Raw genomic sequence first — 20142 nt, 5'->3', positions numbered from 1 at the left:
TTCCGTTCACATGTAAGACTTGTAAATCAGACGGCTTCAGAGTATTTCTTTTCTTTTGATTTATGCTAGGCTAGCAGTTTCCCCCTGCTTCCAGTCTTTGTGCTAAGCTAACAGGTGTCAGTACTGATATGAATGTGACAGCATATTTTCCCAAAGTTTTAATTTAAGGTGTTTAAATATATTTAGAGGGACATTTTCCTTCCAAACGGAGATACAGCTTTTCATTCGACTCCACTGAAGCCACTAAGTGTTTGCTAGTGTGGAAGTGAGTTATTAAGTGATTTTGATAATAGTTTTGTTATGGTGATGGTTTCATCTGTTTTTAAATGACTAACTTGAGTTAAATGAAGACTTTTCTTTGGATGTGGCGAAGAAGCACTTTAAGCACGCGTGTGTTTGGGTTAACGTGATCGCTTATTTACATGTTTCACTTCCTGCATTCCTGTTTGTGGGGCGGTCCGGCCATGGAAATATGACACCGTGTAAAATCTTATAAGAATCTTTATTTTGAAAGAGGCAATATTACTATTATCACATCTGCCTGTGCAGAGAGGACGTTCTGAGTTTGTTTCACTGAGAAAATGAAATTCCACTTGAACAATACTGGAATAAATGCAATCATTGAACACTTCATATTAACTGCTTGTTGTTTGCTGCCGACTTGTGGCAAGAAACAGAGTTTCAGCACAGGGAGGGTCCACGCATTACTGCTGCACATTAGAGAACAGCTTCCATTGAACAAAAGTAAAGATTTACAATCGGAAGAAGTCAAACCTGCACTGAAGCTGATGTTAAAGAATAACTCCGTTGATATTCTATATTTTTCTAATAGTAAATAAATCCCACGTTCAGGGGGCTTTCACAACTTCCTCATTTAGTTTGGTTGAATCCCACTAGAGTTGGTTTTTCCCCTTGGTGCGGTTCGTTAGGGCAGGTGTGAACGCAGCAATCAAACAAACTCTGGTGCAAATGAACCAACCACAGGATTTCATGATAGCAGATTTGTGATCTGAGGATATTTCAAAAGCTGAACCACTAATAAGTCCATCCAGTCCTGCTGATCGTGGAAATGTGTTCAGGAAGCGATCTTGTAATTGATCTACATTTATGCAAACGATTTGGTCACCTTGGATACACGTCAGCGTGTTTTCTCAGATTAACGGGTCAAAAGCAGTTAAAAAAGAACTCCAGGTACTCTGTCAGTTCATTAAGTCCATAAAACATTTAGTGACAGGAATAAGCCCAGAATCATTCCTGTTCTCGTCTTCCTGTGTCGCCGTCATCATTCAGAACATGTGGTCGATTTACGGTCTAATATTACTAATAATGCTTTCAATGAGTTGTTTCTTCGTGAGCTCTTTGCGATACACATCAGAAGCATTAAAGCTGCGTAAACGTTTGTCAGTCACTGGAGTTTGATTGACAGCCAAAGCCGTCGATGAGTCACCTGTCTGTCTGCATGACTTCATGTTTACTCCTCTTGGTTTGTTTGTAAAACTGCCGTGTGAACGTGAACCAGACCAGAACTAAAATACAACCATGTAAAAAATGTTTCCCCTTGGTCCAAAACAAGTGAACCGGGCTCTCCAGATGTGAAAGCAGCCAATGAACGTATGTCCTAACAGTTCCTGTGTGTTATCATTTTCCTGTTAAAGAATGAATTGAGCTTCAGACTTTCAGTGTAGGTTTGGGTCAATTCAGGAAGTCTGCTTATTTAAAGCTGTGTTCCTGTCTGAACTCTCGGACTGACCGTCATGTTCTTTAGACTCGGAAGAAACGACTCCGGTCGGTCCGGCGGTGACGTCTAAACCCTGGACCTCCCGATTCTCCTCGATCCCATCACCCACCGCCGCCCTCTCCTCCGCGTCCTCCTCCTCGTCCGAGCTCCCGTCTTCCGTGACGAACAGGTTCTTCATGGAGTCCGCCACCGCTTCTCTCAGCTCGTCCTCTGATTCCTCAAAGTTTCTGATGAGAAACAGGAAATTAAAATTATTATTATTAATATATTAAAGGCAGACATCCTCTGGCAGGATGGGTCACGTGTCAGTTGCAGGAGCTTAAAGTTCATCAAGCGTTCGAATGTGCAGCTCAAGTGAGGACATTTTGTGGGAACTGATCAAGAAGTAACATCAATGTAGGTCAGGACTTTTGTGTAATCTATTCAGACCTATCTCCTGACTCCTAAACCGACTCCTGGTCCTTTTCATCGCACCATCTGCACATGGAAGCTCTTTGACGTTCGCTTCAGTCTTTGAGAGACTCGTGGGTTTGTGGTCCTTTGTTATTACATATTTTCACAGTCTCATGCTTTGACAATTTTACCACAAACTGCAACTTTCTTGACTTTAATGTCTTTTAAATTGACCAACATCATGTGTGTAATTCAGGGCACAACTCAAACGGGATCAAAACATAAGTTGTCTCTCGCCGTTTACTACGTACATATTTGTTCTGAAATAAGGTCCCGTGTGGCGGAAGGGGAGGGACTTGGGCTCTCTATACAAAGTTGTCATAACTTAATAGCTTTTTTATCTACATACAAGATATTCAACAATCAAATCCTTTCACATTAACATTTATTGAGTTGGCTGAAGCTTGTGGCGAAAGAACAGTGTTGTGAAGGTTACTTTGGAAATCGATTACAAGTTACCCCATTTAAAATGTAATAGTAGTTTAACTATTTAAATAACTTGATTAAAGTAATGTGACTTACTGCATTTAATTACTTTTCTAAATTCTGCAATCATGAGAACCAATCAGAAGCATCAGAACAGTTTCTGTGGCTGGAAACGGCAAAGCATGCAAAACAACAACATGAATATTCAGATGTTACCCCCCATGAACATTTTTAAAAGTAACTGTAATTTAATTACACAGTAACTGAACCAGATTAGTTAGGCCCTGCACTTATTTTGACATTGAATTACGCAACGAAATTACATTTAATCAGTGACTCCCGAACACTGCCAAAGAGACATGCAAAGCTTATTTTCAGAGACCAGATCATATTTTACTCAGAGTGGTTTCCCCAAAAAAGACGAACTGCTCCTTCATCAACACACCATCATGTTTCAAGCAACATTATTTAACACGAGAAGAAGTCATCAGAAGCAGCATTCGTGAATCAGACGTGCAGTTCTATTATTCAATTCTAACAAACTAAATAAGTAGAGCAGAAGAAAACATCCACGAGGACATGTGGATGGAGCTGGAGGTGATATTAGGTTATAAATTCCCAAAGACGTGTGTTCTGCTTATTGTAACCTGACACAGGAAGATGTACAACATGAGGACAGATGTCCTGTTAAACTTCCATTAGTGGCGACCGGGAAGGCAGTCGGATGAGAAACGGGCTGGACGTTGTTGAGGAGACACGCGATACGGAACGACTCTGAGAATACAGTGGAGTTTAATGAAAAATGGGAAAAGTGGACTGCTTATAAATTGTACGTAAGTTGCATCAGTGCGTTGTCCAGACAAAACGAGAAGCAGAAACATTTAGGCTGAAAATAAAAAAGAAGAACACCTTGACCACACCAAACGTATATGGGACAAACCCTATTTGTTGATGTAACAGGTAACAAACCGGGTTTAGTCCACGTTCATCTGCTGACTTTTGGGACTGATCATTAAAGTAGGGCAGGAAGTCAGACATAAAACAGCGAGAATCCGGTCAATTTTCAAAATAAAACACCCTGTACAGACTCCCGATCGTATATCAACAATAAACACAGTTAAAACAGAAACTATTTAACTAGATAGCCTAATTAATCATAGCAGAAGTACATAAAGTCAGCACTAATGACCAAATCAACAACATCTAAACTTGTCAGCAAAATCACAAAGGCAAAACGCTCTGATTCTGAAATTCTCCTTGTGGGATGAGGGAACTAATGCGGAACTAAACCGCGGTTCACACGCTGCCAGTGTGAGTCCGGGGCGAAGTCCAGACTTCCCATGATGCATAGCGGTGAAGGGAGTTTTGTTCAAAGTTGCTAATAAGTTTGCCATTTGTTTGAAATCCAAATGTTACTTCATGATTGATGTATTTTTAAAATGTGTCTGCGCAGTATATAAAGTTTTTTGTGGGTAACTGTTATTATTGTGGTGGTTTACCATTGAAACCAGGAGTGAAGGGACTGTTTCATTTGACAAGATGAGCTGAAGCATCCTAACAGCCGTCAGAGCTGAGCTGCATTTGATAAAAGTGAATATGATGTTCAAGATTATTAATGGCAGGCCACCGAGATTTGGCCCGGTTTTCCCGACGGTCAGTCCACCCTTGTAAGAAGTTAAGAGGTACAGAGAGCACTGAACAGACGGGAGTGAGGACTCACGTGTCGTCATCGTCTGACCGCGGCTCCAGACGGTCTTCATCCATCTCCACATCAGAGTCCTCCTCCTCCTCCTCCTCCTCCTCCTCCTCTCCTGCTCTGTCCTTCTCTGGCTCTAAATCTGAGAGAAGGCAGTTCAGTGTATCAGCTCTCTCAGGGTTTTCTGTAGATAAATTAGTTAACTGATCGTTAACTCCCAGAATTATAATTAATATCCAAGAACTGATGAACATAAATATCAGTGAAGTCTGACCTGCAGTCTCAGAGTCCAGAGTTGAAGATGTGAGTTCAGCCTGAGCGAGAGCGTTCAGCAGGGTGTTGGGTCGGCGGTCGACCCACTGCCTGCGACCTGCCGCCTCCTCACCTGAGGGGGGGGGGCATACATGGTAGGTGTGTTCGGTTACCTTCAGACAGAGCCAGGCTAGCTGTTTCCAGTCTTGGTGCTAAGCTAACAATCTCCCAGTGGTACATTTATTTGAGTATTTTCTTTTCATGCCACCTTCTACTTCTACTGCATCTCAGAGGGAGATATTGTACTTTTTACTTCACTACATTTATCAAACAGCTTTACAAAGTAAGATTTCTAAACGTAAAACATATGAAGAGTTTATAAAATTTGATGTTTTGTAATAAATTAAACTCCCCGACAGTATTAAAACTTTTCCTAAGGTAAAGGATCTGAATACTTCGTGCACTGCTGCCGTCTCCTCCCTGTGTCTCTTTAACACAGAGACATGGAGTCAATCTGAATATTTGTCAGCAAGAGAGCAAATAAATGTATTTTAGTGTAAATAAGTGAGAGAAGAAGACAGCAGAGAGCAGCTCCTGCTGACAAACTAATAAAAGAAATAGAATAGATGATTTAAATAAATGTTTTTGCATCTTCACTCAGCTGGTTTACAGCTGTAATTCACCTTGTTCAGCCTCGACCGCCGTGTTGTAGACGGAGTTTACGTCCATGTTGGCGAGTGCGTCCAGCAGAGTCTGGGGAGTCCTCTGGCTCCACCCCCTCCTCCCCTCCGACCAATCCCTGAACTTCAACTCCTCTCCCTCCTGGAAGCTCAGCCTCTGGTTCAGAGGGTCCACTTCCTGTTCGAGGAGTCGGGGACAGAATGAGAGAAAGAGAAGAAGAGGAGCTGCGAAAGAGGCAGAGAGAGTTTTCACTTACCTCCTCCTTCTGTTGTCTTTCATCACCCACCTCCTTCTCTTTCTCCTTTTCTGCATCCTCTTTCATCCCTTCGTCATCTAACCGGATCTCGAACATGATTCCCTTCTGCAGAAATGACAAACAAAACAAACAAATAATAATCGAACTCTTATCTGTTTGCAGATTGCAGAGCAGATTTTTTACAGATAAAGAAAGTGTTCTTTGCACATAGATTCAGACTGGTGTATTATTATTATTCTTTCATTTGGTTTCTTTGAGTCTCTGGTTTTTAAGGTTTGTTGTTATCCCGCGTCTTCAGTACGCGTTTCCTACAGGAGGCCTACGTCTTATTGTAAATTAGAATCTGTTTCAGTCCAGACTGAAATGTCTCAACAAATATACGATGGATTCAATCGATCCTCTGACTCCAAAACTTGACCAAATACCTGCAAAACTAACGACATTCCCATCAGCCACTGCTCTACTTTGTGTTTACTGCTAAGTGGCACATATTAGCATGCTAACAAACTAAACTAACATTAGCCCGACTGATAAATCCGTGTGCCCATATGAGCTATTTGCAGATAAATCGGTAGCGGGGGTTGTAACGTCCGATAAATGACAATTCAAAAAGAAACGGAGAGACGGACTTCAGTCACGTTATAAGATTAGTTGTTGCACCGTTTGTCCACCAGATGGCGCTCTAATGCGCCCCTGCTGAAACCACAGATATCAGCTGACATGATCAGCTGTACTTTTAAACTGCAATATCTTGGTGAGGTCTCATAACTACTCTTTGTTTATGTTATGTGTTTTATGACAAGAAGAAAGAATATCAAGAAGAATATCGGCCGATATATCGGAATATAGGATTTCAAAATCCTCAAATATCAAAATCAATATCGGTCTAAAAAATCCCATATCGGTCAGGCGCTAACTAACATCATCAATAAGGTAAATATTTAGACCCACTTAACATCCGCATCAGATCTGATCATCACTAACGGTGCTAATATTTCAAATGTTTTTGCAACTCGACCACGCTATATCAGATCACTTCCTGTCCACACACGATCGAAAACTGGCGCACGCTCCATGTAAGCTATCTCTGCTTTTCCTTCCCTCACTTATCCTGAGCAATGAGTCGGTGTAATCTCACCTGGTCTTTGTGTTTTCTCGCCAGCGCCCTCCTCTGATCTCTGTTCTCCTCTCTGATCTGCCTCAGAGCTGCTTCAATGTCCTGCAGCAGGAGAGACACACAGGAGGAAATGCTGTCGCCAGGTACTGTTGTGATACACCTGCTCCTCTGTGGAATCAACGCTGTATCGCCAAACATGCCTCAGGATCAAGGTAGTCAAATCACGCAGCTTTGTCAGGGTTATCATTTTTCAAGATATTTAAACAACCCTGAGACTGATACATTTGTTTTCTGTTGCTCGGGAGCATTCAGAGCTCGTATATAGCTTGTGTAGTTTATTCTGAAACAACTCTGTGGCTGCATTTTCTACCTTCGGAGAGTCGTAGCAGCAATGACAGAAGAACAAGAGGGCCCGTGTTCAAAGTGATGAAAGACTATGTCACCAAATGCAACAGTGTGTTTTTAATTGTTTGCTGACAACTTACATGAAAAGAAAACACTGCAGCTCTTTTATACAAATTCCACCACAAACGTTACCTCTTCTAATGAATTGGTTACTGGTCACGCTGCTCACCAACATGTGTACTGTCTAGAGTTTAAAAATCAGAATGGCCAGAATGAGTCAGTATTTACCTGTGCAGGTGAGGCTACCAGCTGCTCTTTATCATCTCTAGAAGGTTCTGGGACTCTGGGTTTCTCCACTGCAAAGGTTCCTTGTTTGTGTTGTGGCTGAGCCTGATAGAATGAAAATATACTAATAAGGGTTAAAAAAGACGTGTTTACTCTGTCTTATTGATTATGATGAGACAGGAGGGAGTTTCTGATCAGACAGGATTAACATTACAGGGGAGGTTAGTGGATAAAATCTTTAACCTGCTGTCCTGGGGCCGTATTACAGAAACTTCCTAACTGGCAGATCCTACCCTAGCTGCCTTGGTAACCATGGTAACAAGGGTTAGGAACTGATTTAGGAAAAAGGCCGTTACAGATTAACAGTTCCTCAATGTTCCTTTGTGTTCCAAGTGTTTTACAGAAGCATCCTAACTTCATAAAATGTTAAATAAACTCTCCTAACATCAGCAGAACTGTTGAGCTGTCTTTACTTTTCCACCAGCTAGAGTTTAATAACTCGTTTAATCCACATGGCTGCTCTTTTACTGCTTTTACAAGATCAACAAAATGTCAACAGGCGGAACTTATTAATTGATTCTACCGATGCGTTTGATGACCAAACCCTCGTTAGTAGAAATGTCTCATTATGTAACATAATGTGAAGGTCTGATGTAACAAAAGGATCCTAATGCAGGTCTTTGATAGGATTCAAGAAATACATGAAAACATGATGACGTCAGCCCGCAGCCTTTATTATTGTTATTATTTTTACCGTCATTATTAACTAAAGGAGTTGGGGTTTCTGCCGGGGTCAGTGAGGGAGCGCAGGAGGAGCCACCACCGGTTTTTCTTTGCTCTCTGGACACAACAGCTGCCGTTCTCTTTGTGTCACTTGTAAACGGACTTATTTTCTTTCTGACAGCATCGGCGCTCCGCTGGATGCCGGGTATGCGGCGGTGACAGTGTCCACTGATTTAGCTCACTCTCTCTCTTTAATCTCCCAAAATAAGCGTTACGTTGTTGTTTCTGCTCCATTTTCAGTTTGTGTTTTATTTAAAAAACAACCAAAAAAACAGCGTTTAAAAGCCGTTTAGCTCAGCGAGATGAGAAAAGTGGCATCAGTTGCTAGGTAACCGATATAAAAGTTGATAACCGATGTTTGATTGAGTATTTAGGATTTCCTAACCTGAGATAAGAGAGGATTCCTAAAGTTAGTTAGGATTTGCTTCTGTAATATCAAACTGAGAAAAATCCTTCCTGTCTTAACTTGAGACTTAAGATAGGAATTTTCTGTTATACGTAATCTAACTCATCATTCTGGACGTGAAGTTACAGGATGTGGTCTGAAATATCCATGGACATTCAGCAGGAATAAGACAAAAGGGCGGCGCTAGAGAGATAAAGCGATAAAGCAAAGATGCTGCGGGAGGTGAATTGAAGTGAAAAAAATCGCAGTCCTCCTTCTCAGAGTCATAACTCACACAGACATGAAACACATCTTCATCTCATTCGGCGGGACTTCCACATCACAATGATATCACTATCTCTGATGTCCATCCAGAATAAACGTATTATAAACCATAAATCCACTTTGAAGTCATGTAAAAAGTTTAGTATAAAAATAATGCCGGGATAGTTCCACAGGTTCTCTGCCAACAGGAACTGTTTATAGCTAATTCAGCTACTTTTAATGGAGCCAGTTAGAGCCAGATAGTCAGAGAGACTAGGGGCAAAAACAAGCAGAGGTGAAAAGAGTCTCGCACTCCTGAAGGCTCTCTCTCTTTTTCTGTCATCATACTGGTTCCCAAACAAACCTATAAATGTTTGCGTTGGCATGTTTCCATCGATCAGATAAGCAGAAACATGTTTGATTTTCCTTTTCACAAATTTCACACAGCTGATAACAAAACGTAGAAGAACAAGCAGCTTCTCACACAGAAAAATGTATTGTGTGTTTATTTATTATTTATTTCCTTGAATTACGGCCCCTGCTTGGTCCCTGCATGGCGACCTGTGCATTCACTGCTTTGCTCTGGGGCCCAAATGCTGATATGTTGTCACTGACAGGGTTTCTGAATGTTTGATTTTGATTGATTGCTTTTGTCTTTGGTTTTGTTTTATACGACTGGTAGACTGAAACTGAACTGTCCTACGGAGAAAGTAGTTTGAAAAACCTAAGAGATCTACTTTAAAAGACAACGAAGTCGCTGATCCAAATCCACCTTTATATCATTTTATACAATTTTATATTTACCTCTCCAGCTCTCAGCCTCATCTGTCTCATCTCCTGGTGATACTGCTGTCTGATGAGATCCAGCTGACGCAGGTACGTCTGCAAACACACACACACAAACGCGAAACTTAAATGATCAAAATAGTTTTCAATCGACTACTTCTTTGATCTGTATGTGCAACGTAACTAGTAACTGAAGCTGTCAGATAAATGTAGTGAAGTAAAAAGTACAATATCTCCCTCTGAGATGTGGTGCAGTAGACGCAGAAAGCGACATGGAAAGAAAATACTCAAGTAAAGTATAAGTAAATTTTGATGTACTTGACGATGTGTCCTACCTGCTGTCCCTCGTGCCGCCTGTCCTGGGGCGCATGTTGGCATTCAGGTTGTCCCACTTCCTGCTCCTGACCGCCGGGCTTCCTGTTGTGCTCAGCTGTACACGGACGCAGACCCTAAAAAGGTCAGGGGGGAAAGGTCAAAGGTTAGAGTCGCAAATCGCCACAAAAAGTCAACACTGAAGAAATGTGTCCAGAACCACTTTGGTACTCTGTAGTCCTTTGTGTTTGTTTTAGTTTTTAGAGTTTTAAATATTTATATTTAAAGTGGACTCACTGTCAACCTGTGCATGTTCACTTCCTCCCTCACTTGGCCTATAAAACCTTTGCGATTGTTGAACAAAGACTTCATTGCCTGTGGTGGTTTTGATGCATGTCACCACTGAGCTCTACAGGTTTGGTCATGTTTCTGAATTTTTTTCAACCTCCAAGAACAAAATGTCTTTACATGTAGTCTTCTTGTCCAGACTGCTCGAGTTATTCTTAAAACAGACTTGTGAAATTGTGTTTCCAGAGTGTGGGTGGAAGCTGGAAGGAACTTGAATGATTTGACAGATAAAATCACTCATCTAATAACCCAATAATCAGGAATATCTGAACTTTAAAGTCGGTATGTGTGACTGACAGACCAGACTCCGTCAGCTGCGTCCTACCAGCTGTTTCTCTGCTCTCAGCTTGTACTGGTTGGCCTCCTGTCTCCTCTGCAGGTATTCGTTACGAGCTGCAGCCACACTGACAGACACAAACAGAGAAACGGTTAATATGGTTATGGTGTGACTCGTTATGACAAGTTCATCACAAACACCATATCAGCTCCAAAAACCCCAGGAAAGCTTGACTTAAAGGAACAGTTTAGGAACTAAAGGCCAGTTTATCCTTACTATACGTGAGCATTTCTACTTGTGCCTTGGCGTCTGCGTCCCTCTGCAGTTATGTGTTAGTGAACTTTAGAGATGCTGGTAGGTTTTGGCCAGGGTCCGCCCCCCCCACACCGTTTCTAGTCTTATGCTAAGCTAACCATCTTCTGGCTCCAGCTTCTTATTTAACAGACAGATATGTGAGCAGTATCAGTCTTCTTATCCAACTCTCAGCAACAAATCAAATAAACGTATTTCCTAAAGTGTCAAACTGTTCCTTTAAATCAGTGTGGTTGCTGCAGCGGGCGGCTGATCCGACTAAATGCACAGAATCTGGTATGTTGGCATCATTAAAAACAATTATATGGCAACTATTTTGATAACCAATTAATCATCGTCATTTAAAAAATTAATTAGTTCTGCTTTTTTTCCCTCTCTTGTGATCATGAATTGAATATTTTTGGGAAATTGTGACGGCTAATTTTCACAATTTTCTGATAATTTATAGACACAACAAGTTATTGATCAATAATAATTAGTTGCAGCCCTAGGCGTATGGTCCCTCACAGCTGGTATGGTTCCACCACATGGTCTTCACATCTCTCCTTCTCTCTCTCTCCTGGTGGAGGAGGAGGAGGTGGAGGAGGGACGTCCTCCTTGTTCCTCCTCTGAAAGCCGTCCAGCTGGGCGTGGTAGTGCTGATAATGCCTGACTGGCTGCTGCCCATTAAACCTGCATCAGTAATAGTTTTAGGTCAAAGACCACATGTAACTAAAGGAGACTTTAATTCACAGAGTGAAGAGGTAAACTGTGTGATGCAATGATCTAATTCACCTTCGGTTCTGCTGACCCGCAGCTTCTCTGTCTGCCGCCGGTCGCGCCGCTCTTTGTTGAGGAGGCTGCGATCGTAAATAAATGAGGTATTAGTACAATAAAAATATCAAGAGTCCAAATATAAGAGGCATTTGTAGGAACCTATATTTCATTTCCCACATTTGACGGCATGGTTTTTTATCGTGATGTAAATACTGCATGTCGATAAACTGCGCTATGATTTACAATGTTTATTATTTCAGTTGTTTCTCAACAGTCTCTGCAGAACACTGTCCACATCTCATCCTTCATTTCTCTGCTATATTACAATATTACTGTCTCTGAATTGTTACGCTTTACATTACTTTTGCGTTACTCTTGAGTTACTTTCACTGCTATTTAATGGGCGCATTCTTCTGATAGTAAGCTGCGCTGCACAGGTGGGTTCTGGTGATGTGCAGAGTTAAATCTGTGGATCGGGTGGGTGGGAGAGATGATGAGTTTTTCCTCCTTCTAACACATCAACTGTGAGAACACAATGTTCACCTGCTGCCTGATAGATCCCACCCACTGATCAGTGTTTATGTGGTGCTGTTTTCTTATTGTTAGAACTTACTTTGTAGTGGGCAGGGGTGTAGGCTCTGAGCGGGACTCTCCACTCTGGTTTAGCAGGCGGTCTCTTCGGGCCGGCCCCGGGTCCCTCTGCAGCTCTGGACTTCTGTATCTTCTCTGGATAGCAGGAGAGTCTCACGTTAGAATAACAAAAAGTGGACAACTGGGGAGAAAAGGCTGTTAGAGAGATACTGGTGTCATTTTGTATGTAGTCTCCTGCAGATGTGAAATATTTATATTTTAAATAAAACCAGGGCAGAAGAGGACAGGAAACCAGAATCATGTGCAAACAAAAATAAAGATATTTATTTCATTATTAACCTACTTTCTCAAAAGAAGAATAAACAGATAATTAACAAGCACTAATTAACTGGGGGAGTCGCACTAAACGATCAGCCGAAGAACACAAGCACTAGGCTGCAGTTATATGTGAAAATAAAAGAAGTCCTTCCTCCACTGAGGTAAGTTAAACAAAACACACACCAAACGTTTGAACAATAAAACGTGTGAAACATGTAAAGACGCTGTGAGCGAATACGTTAGGTAACCATTGTGAAGCAGACACTCCCTCAATGATTTAAGACGAGCACCGGTTCCTTTGTGTTCTGATGTTACCAAAACACAAGGCGTGCCAAGATGTGACGCCATTAGAAAACAATCCAATCAGGACTCAGCTCGCCTCCCGCGGAGGTCGAGAGACACGACCGAGGAGAGAGTCGTGTTTCCCTGCAGTTTATAAGATGTGTTGAAGGACGGCAGCTGGAGCAGGGCCAGCAGCAACAATGTTGAACCCAGACTCAACGTGGTGTCAGTAAACGACCGCTGGGTGGCGCCAGAATCCACAACACATCTGAACTAAAGAGTGTCGGAGCTGCTGGGTGCACGAGTGTTAATGTTGTGTTTGTGTATGAGCAGTGTTACCTGCAGCTGCTGCTCTTGTTTTAGCGGCCTGAGACGCTGCTGCTCTGTTTCGATGCAGCGCCATGTGGCTAAACTCCTCCTGCATGGCCTTACCGACAGGAAACCACACACACACATTCACACGTTTACTCATATTTACCTCTGGCGACCTCATTTTTTTAAGCTTGCAATGGTGATAAAGATTTAAACATTGTCAGCAACTGAATAAATATCAAAATATATAATGTAAATATTTGTAGCACTGACATAAATTGAACAAAGATAATGATGTTCACACACTGTCAGAGAGGCGTTAACGTCGCTTTATGTTTGTTACTGAGGTTGTAGGGTGCAGGGGTGTTGAACAGGACTACGCTGTGTTGAGACGTTCAGATGAACAAACTGTCACTGTCAATAAATAAATCTACAGGCCACTTTTGCTTAAAGACACGATTCATCTTCTCCTCTCCTCAAAGAACATAAACTTTTATCAATTGTTAATGTGAACAGATCCCAGACCTGTGTGTTTTTGTATAAATAAACACTTGTAAATATGTACACTTGACCCCAGACCTTAGAAAAGGTCACTAATCAACAATAACTTTTACTTATAAAAGCTTTACTGCTGCTTAGCGTAACTCGTGTCACTTAGAGGGGTGGTACGCCTTTTCTCGGCTTCTATCCTCCACTGCACAGTGTTTTATAATTGTTTTTATTTTAATAATGTGTGAATAAACTAGACGTGTGTCTAACCATCTCATTATATAATGCAGTCAAGCACAACAACACCTCTTGTGAAGTTTTAACAAAAGCTGGTTTGGTGGCAGATCTGCTGTATGGTGTTGCATTAAAATGTGTAGGTGTACCTAATAAAATGGCCAGGGAGTGTTTTTTTCTTTAGGGTTTATAAATTCAGTACCCAACATTGAAAAATACAATATGCTCAACTCTGGTTGCTCAAATGGTCTGTTCAAGTTTTATAAGCCAGTTCCCCCGAACTGTCACAAGTACATGCCCGAGCCTACTTCAGCACAACTCAGAACTGGTATTCTTCCTCTGGCTATTGAGGTTGGCAGCTGCAAACTATTCAGGAGTCCCATTTTCTTCTATGATGATTTAAAGACAGCCAATGTTTGATTAAATTACAAATCCCTGAAACATTTTGTCTGAAAAGCCAAGACAAGAAGGCTTAGGGACTATTTTATTTATCCTTTACTTTGATTTAATTTGTAGATTAGTATTATTTGTTTCATCGGTAAGATACTGTATTTATTTTATTGTGAAAATCTGAGTATCTAAATTGTGTGAACATTCAGACACACATTAGGAAGAATCTGGGTGTGACCTTCCGCAGTGCTTTTAAACTTGAAAAACAGATTAGTTCTGTTCTAAAAGCCAGTTTCTTTCAGCTGAGACTGTTGAAAGAGTCATCCATGCATTGACAACGTCTCGACTAGTTCACTGTAATACTTGGAGTGGATCAGTCGTCTCTCTCTAAACGTGCTAAATAAAAAAACATGAACTGTTTTTAGAGTTTACTTCATTAAAACTGAAAACCTAAGAATCAGCATGTAGTGTGAATTTGGGACACACTGGAAGTCCGGTGGATTTCCCATAAACCTGAACTGATCGGTGAACCAATCAGATTGATTACCTGTGGGTCCAGGTGCTTGTGGACGTGCGTCTCCAGGAAGCGACGGCTGAGGACAGAGCTGACTGAAGGACGGTCCCGGGGGTTGACCTGAAAAACAGTGTGTGTATACATGTTTGTGTGTGTGTGTGTGTGTGTGCACAGTGAAAATGAACAACCAAGAGCAGCAACATTTGCAGAAGATGCTTTCGTAATTATTCGATCGATTCACCAGCGGACTGATCCATCGGGAGCACCGGGGAGTACTTCTGCTATGAATGACATGTTTGTACATTTGTCATTGGTGTATTCTGGGGAGTTTTTGAGGGAGCACCCATAGCCAAAGCCTTACCTTGAAAACTCAGTGTTCAGGCTACTTGTTGGTCAGTCAATGTGGACAAAATGGCCAAATCTGCACCTAGCTTGGTACCTTTTTCATCAACAAATAGGGTTAGTCTACAAAATTAGCACTCTGCTGGTTTGCCTGAACGGGGGAGGGGTGTCAAATTCCTGCCCTGGATTTTTGTGGAAGTCCGCCGCTGAACTGATCAACACCCATTTGTACGGTTCAATAACGAAACTCATCAACAAGTCACAAAATGTAGATTTCCAACAGCGCCGCTGACCTCGAAACTCAAACAATAACCTGGGCAGTAAAGCGTGGTGTGATGTGTGAGAAGTTTAACAACTGCAGTGTGTTCAAAAGGTTGTTCGGTAGTTGTGAAAGTTGTGTGACGTCTGTTCAAAAGTTCCTGTAAATGTTTGAAGTTTTTCTGGCAGCTGCAGTAACGTCCTGTATGTGTCAACAGCAGACAATGGAAGCAGCTCGGGATAATATCCTAAGCTGCTGCTAAGTTTCCTGAGATTTTGACATTTTCACTTTCCACCTTTCACTTGTTTTGGAGTTTGAACTCAGAGAACTGAGCAGGTGAGTACAGTAAGGGCGACTCTTTAGGTAAACTAAATGTTTATGTAGATGTTGCAAAAGGTTTCTTGTCTCTGTCCTGGTTTTAACAGGTAGTCTTTTGTATTTCATCCATTTCATGGAATTAAACTTTAGCGGTTTCTGATCACACACATCTGAAAATGTAACGTCACATAAAAGATTTTGAGAGTCTGACCCATGAGAGGGGTTAGTGGAGTGTTACGACACAGATTCACTGGCAGGAATGTAGGGAACCAGTTAATCGAGTCACCAGAGCTCCAGTTCAAGTCAAAGTCCAGGGGCCGGTTGCACAAAAAAACTTAAGTTAAGATTTTCCTTAAAGTCTGAGTTGCACAAAACACCCTTAAATCTTCTCCTTAATGTTTCCTTAAAATGTTCACTTAAGTGTGTGAGGTTTTCTCCTTATCTTGGTCTTATACTTAAGGAATCCCTTAAGTGTGTTAAACTGTTGCACAAAAGACCTCAGCAACCAAACTAAGGAAAATAATTTAAGGGACCTCTGGCTTTATCTTAACCGCAACACGGTTGAGTTTATGGCGATAAATGAAGAAAATGTACATATCCTGAGATCCGGGAGAATCCAATGGATGCACTAAACGTTGAGCAAAACAAGAAGGCTGTCAAATTTATTGCTAGCTAGCAACACGGTCTAGTTTATATCTGTAGCCTGAATAAAGTTATTCTCACCAGTTTGATTCCCTTTTATAATTAGTGATCTCTTTTTTGGCAACAACATACTTATTTTGGATCCCCTGGATGAACCTCTTCACAAGACTCCTTGAATTAATTTGCGAAGCGATTTCCTCCCACATTTGTTGATTTTCTGTTTGCTGTTATTTGCAGATCAAATTTACTGGTTTTCTTGTCTTCTTTTCTTTCCAACTTTGTAAAAGGTCAAGTCCTGGTGCAAACAGTCTCCATGGTAACAGTAGAATTTTACTACTGTAAATTCTCTATCAATGCAGAAAACACCTTAATGCTTTCCCTTAACTAAGGAAACGTTTAAAGGGATTTTGTGCAACACCCTTAAGTAAATTTCTTAGCTAAGGAGAAATTAAGAAAAAAAATTGGCCCCAGATGTTTATATTTGTGCATCACAGTAGTGCACCGTCTGTTTATGCACACGTCACTGTGGTTCATTTAGCTCAGATCCTCTCACTGTGAAGAGAAAAAGAATAAATACTTTGGTCTTTAGAGCGTCTGACCTTGAAGAGTTGGGTGACCAGCAGGCGAAGGTCGTAGGAGTAGCGGCTGGGTACGGGGTTGTAGCGCCCCCTGCAGATTTTACTGACCAGCTGCCGCAGACTGCTGCCCTCAAACTGCAGGTGAAGAAGACAGGCAAACACACACACACACATTTTAAGTAAAAGTGCGACTTGTCCCTCGTGTCCTCGCCTCTCAAATGTGAGGATTTGACGTGTCTCATTTATAATAATAAACGGCATGTCTTTCAGTTTTAATGTGTTGGTTGGATAAAACAAGCCATCTGAATACATCACCTTGAGCTGTGGGCACTTCATGTTTTTATTCATTTTGGCATTTGTTGCTTTTGTTGGGAACATGGTCAGCATCTTAACTCAGTAATGGCCCCTCGTTTTGCGCTGCTACTGTATAAGTTCCCTCTGTAGGCTAAATTAGCATTAGTGTTAGCATTAGCTCAGTGTTAGCAGAGGCTTGGAGCTGTGGGCGTGGTGCAGCTTACTGGATGTCTCAGGGCGCAGAGTTCATACAGGACGCAGCCCAGAGACCAGATATCCCTGCAGAGAGGACACGCACACACACACAATGCAATCTGGCATTAATTTAACCATAATCATTTCATAAACAAACTCCCTGACTTTGTTATGTCACCCTCAGATGTCCTCGCAGCTCAGAATCAGAGAGTGAAGTCACCATCAAGCAGCTTGTTTTGTGAATCTAATGTGCAACTTGATACGTTTCTTGTTGAAACAGGATGCTGGGCTGAATATCCCCCCTCCCCTGAGCTAAACTCATAAACACCAGGAACAAAACCATAATGTCAAAATCCAACAGAGCCCAGCTACCGACAGGAAAGTCTAGTAAAAAGGTTTTCAGCTGTGGAGTAATACAACAGCTCTGGTATCTGCTGTTTTTGGCAACGAACCAAGTGTGAGTGTGCTCTTATCCTTCTATCTTTGTGAGGTCCTACTTCAGTTTTAGACCTTGAAAATGAGGATATTTTCAGAAATTTAAGACACTGTTGTCCCTTCTCTGAGAGTTCAGACTTGGTTTAAGGATTTAGATTTCAGGTGAAGGTTAGGGATGGGGTCTCGGTGCACGGATTATTTCGATGAGGGTCTCTCAAGTATAGCTCTCCAAACATGTCTGTGTGAGTGTGGGAAAGAGGAAGCAACTCTGACCTCAGTTGTATCAAAACAAGAGCGCAGAGAACATTTGCATGTGTGAGTTTGCTCTTAGAAACTCTGTGTATGTGTTTGTTTTAACCCTCTGAGTGAATGTGCTTTGGTGCGACCACATAATGACATTATCAGTAGCCAAAATAAAAAAGGGAAGCTCCTCTCTTTGCACATGGTTCAGTTTGACCTGAGCGGTTCCCTGGACCCCTCCCCTCCTAACAGTGTCTGTTCTGCTGTACCTACCTACACAGCAGGCCTGTCAAGCCTGGTATTTCTCCACTGTAAGAGGGTCAAAGCTCTGAGACGAAAACACAGACTTTCCTCTAAATACGACCATAATTTACTAAATGAACATCATGCTGTGTTGAAGAAGACTTGAAACTAGCGACTGAGACCAGAAACTCATCAGGAAAGTGTTTACTGAGGGAATAAATCAGCTGAAGTAGAAACATTTTCTCAGAGACTTCTATACAATCACACTTCTTTCTGCAGCTTTGGAGCTTTGTTACAGAAAGATTAGCACATTCACTGTGTAAGAAGTTGGTCCTGGATGCTATTACAGTTTTGGCAGCTCTGTCCTGCTCTTTAATGCTTTTGGAAAAGTTCAGTTTATCAGAGATAGAATTACATTTGGCTCAAACACATCTCGGGTTAAGCCTCATCCTCAAAGCCTTCTTTACTTTAGACGTAAACATGTTCTCCCCCCCGACAACAGAAGGAAAGAGGTGTCAAAGAAAAGCTTCACGGTGGTTCAGGTTGTGGATGTTGTGCAGAGAGACGACCGTACGTACGTCTTGTTGTTGTAGGGCCGACTCTCGCAGATCTCCGGGGAGAGGTAGTATGGTGTCCCGACACAGGTCCTGGCCAGCTCCATGGTGCTGCACAGCCACAGTTCACAAACACAGTCCAAACCTCAGACACAGTTCGTATGTTTTCCCGTTCGTGGTGTTCACACGTACATAGCATTCCTCCGGTGTGGGTTATTGTGGTGGCCTGTTTTCAAATGCAAACATTTTCCAGCCTGACGTTTTTACTTACACAAATACAAACATCTGTCAGAGACCGATGTGCAGTTAAAGGACAGGTTCACAAGGTTTCTTAAAACAATAGTCAGGTGCCCATTAGCTGCAACGATTAATCAATTAGTTGTCTAACTATTAATGAAAAAAGGTAAAAATTGTCTGATTCCAGCGTCTTAAATGTGAATATTTTCTGGTTTCTTTGCTCCTCTTTGTCAGTAAAGTGAAGATCTTCGGGGGTTTTGGAAAAAACATTTGAGAATGTCATCTTGGGCTTTGGGAAACACTGATCAATATTTTTTCCCCATTATCTGAAATATTATGGACCTGACAACCAACCGATTAATCGAGGTAAATGATCGACAAATTAATCGATAATGAAAAATAATCGTTTTTGCTTACTGTAGTAATTCATATTCCAATTCCAAAGTGAATATGAGGCTTTCAAACCTTCGTGTGTTTGTGTCTGAAAACTCTCAGCCAGAAAGTGAAACTTTCTTCACAGTGTGAACTCCTTTCTGTTGTTTTAGTAGTTTACGTTGAATTTAACACAACCGTGCACGATTTCGTGTTCACAAACGGACACATTCAGTTCTCCAAAAACATAAACTTGTTCAATGATCGGTCGCTGTTTATGCACTGTATGGACACAGCGCCTGTCTGCGCTGTCTGCTTTCAGTCTGTTGGATTTTATTTGACTGTGACCGGTACGTTTGTCCGCCCACAAAGCTGTTGTATGCAAGACCAAAAGTTCAGTTTTACTAGTTTTATTTTTTTTACTTTTTTTCTGTATAAACTTCGGGGAGCTATTTTGTTTATAGAGATTTTCAGTCAACTTTATAAGAAATGCTGATGTTGAAAAGTTCTCTTTTAACTAAACATACGCCTAAAAGCATTTTAATGAAGTTGTGTGTTGAAGTTTGTGTTATTCAAATTTTTTATACCACTGTTTTCATTTTCACTGCAAATGTATATCAGTTACAAGTATTGGTCTCTCTTGATTACAAATAATCGGTATCGATATTGGCCCTGAAAAAACATATCGGTTGACCCCTACTAAAAATCAGACTGCAGCCCACTGAAAAACTGAAGAGGTAAGAAAGAGACATCTGAAGTCTTACTGCTCTGCAAGTTGGCTGTCACACTCCAGTTCTTACACACCAAAATGTGAAAACTCTTTGTTTATGA

General features: G+C 41.4%; 1 protein-coding gene across 3 annotated transcripts; it reads right to left on the bottom strand.

Moving 5' to 3' along the window:
• Positions 1–483: 483 nt before the first annotated feature.
• On the bottom strand, positions 484–18813 carry LOC119903804 (serine/threonine-protein kinase Nek5-like; the record flags this gene model as incomplete). Of its 3 annotated transcripts, none has more annotated exon segments than XM_038720045.1 (18): positions 484–1965; positions 4338–4497; positions 4588–4698; positions 5249–5423; positions 5503–5607; positions 6641–6721; positions 7253–7354; positions 9486–9563; positions 9803–9916; positions 10453–10531; positions 11224–11388; positions 11491–11555; positions 12086–12198; positions 13003–13090; positions 14636–14722; positions 16763–16876; positions 17260–17314; positions 18727–18813. In XM_038720045.1, coding segments are annotated over 18 exon segments (2047 nt in total), but the record flags the coding sequence as incomplete, so codon positions are not given.
• Positions 18814–20142: the final 1329 nt, after the last annotated feature.

This window comes from Micropterus salmoides, unplaced genomic scaffold (assembly GCF_014851395.1).
Source record: "Micropterus salmoides isolate LMB-PRFRI ecotype aquatic unplaced genomic scaffold, ASM1485139v1 Ms_hic_scaffold_15, whole genome shotgun sequence".
Lineage (NCBI taxonomy): Eukaryota > Metazoa > Chordata > Actinopteri > Centrarchiformes > Centrarchidae > Micropterus > Micropterus salmoides.
The sequence above is the reverse complement of the archived record's forward strand: the minus strand, read 5'-3'. Positions and strand labels throughout refer to the sequence as shown.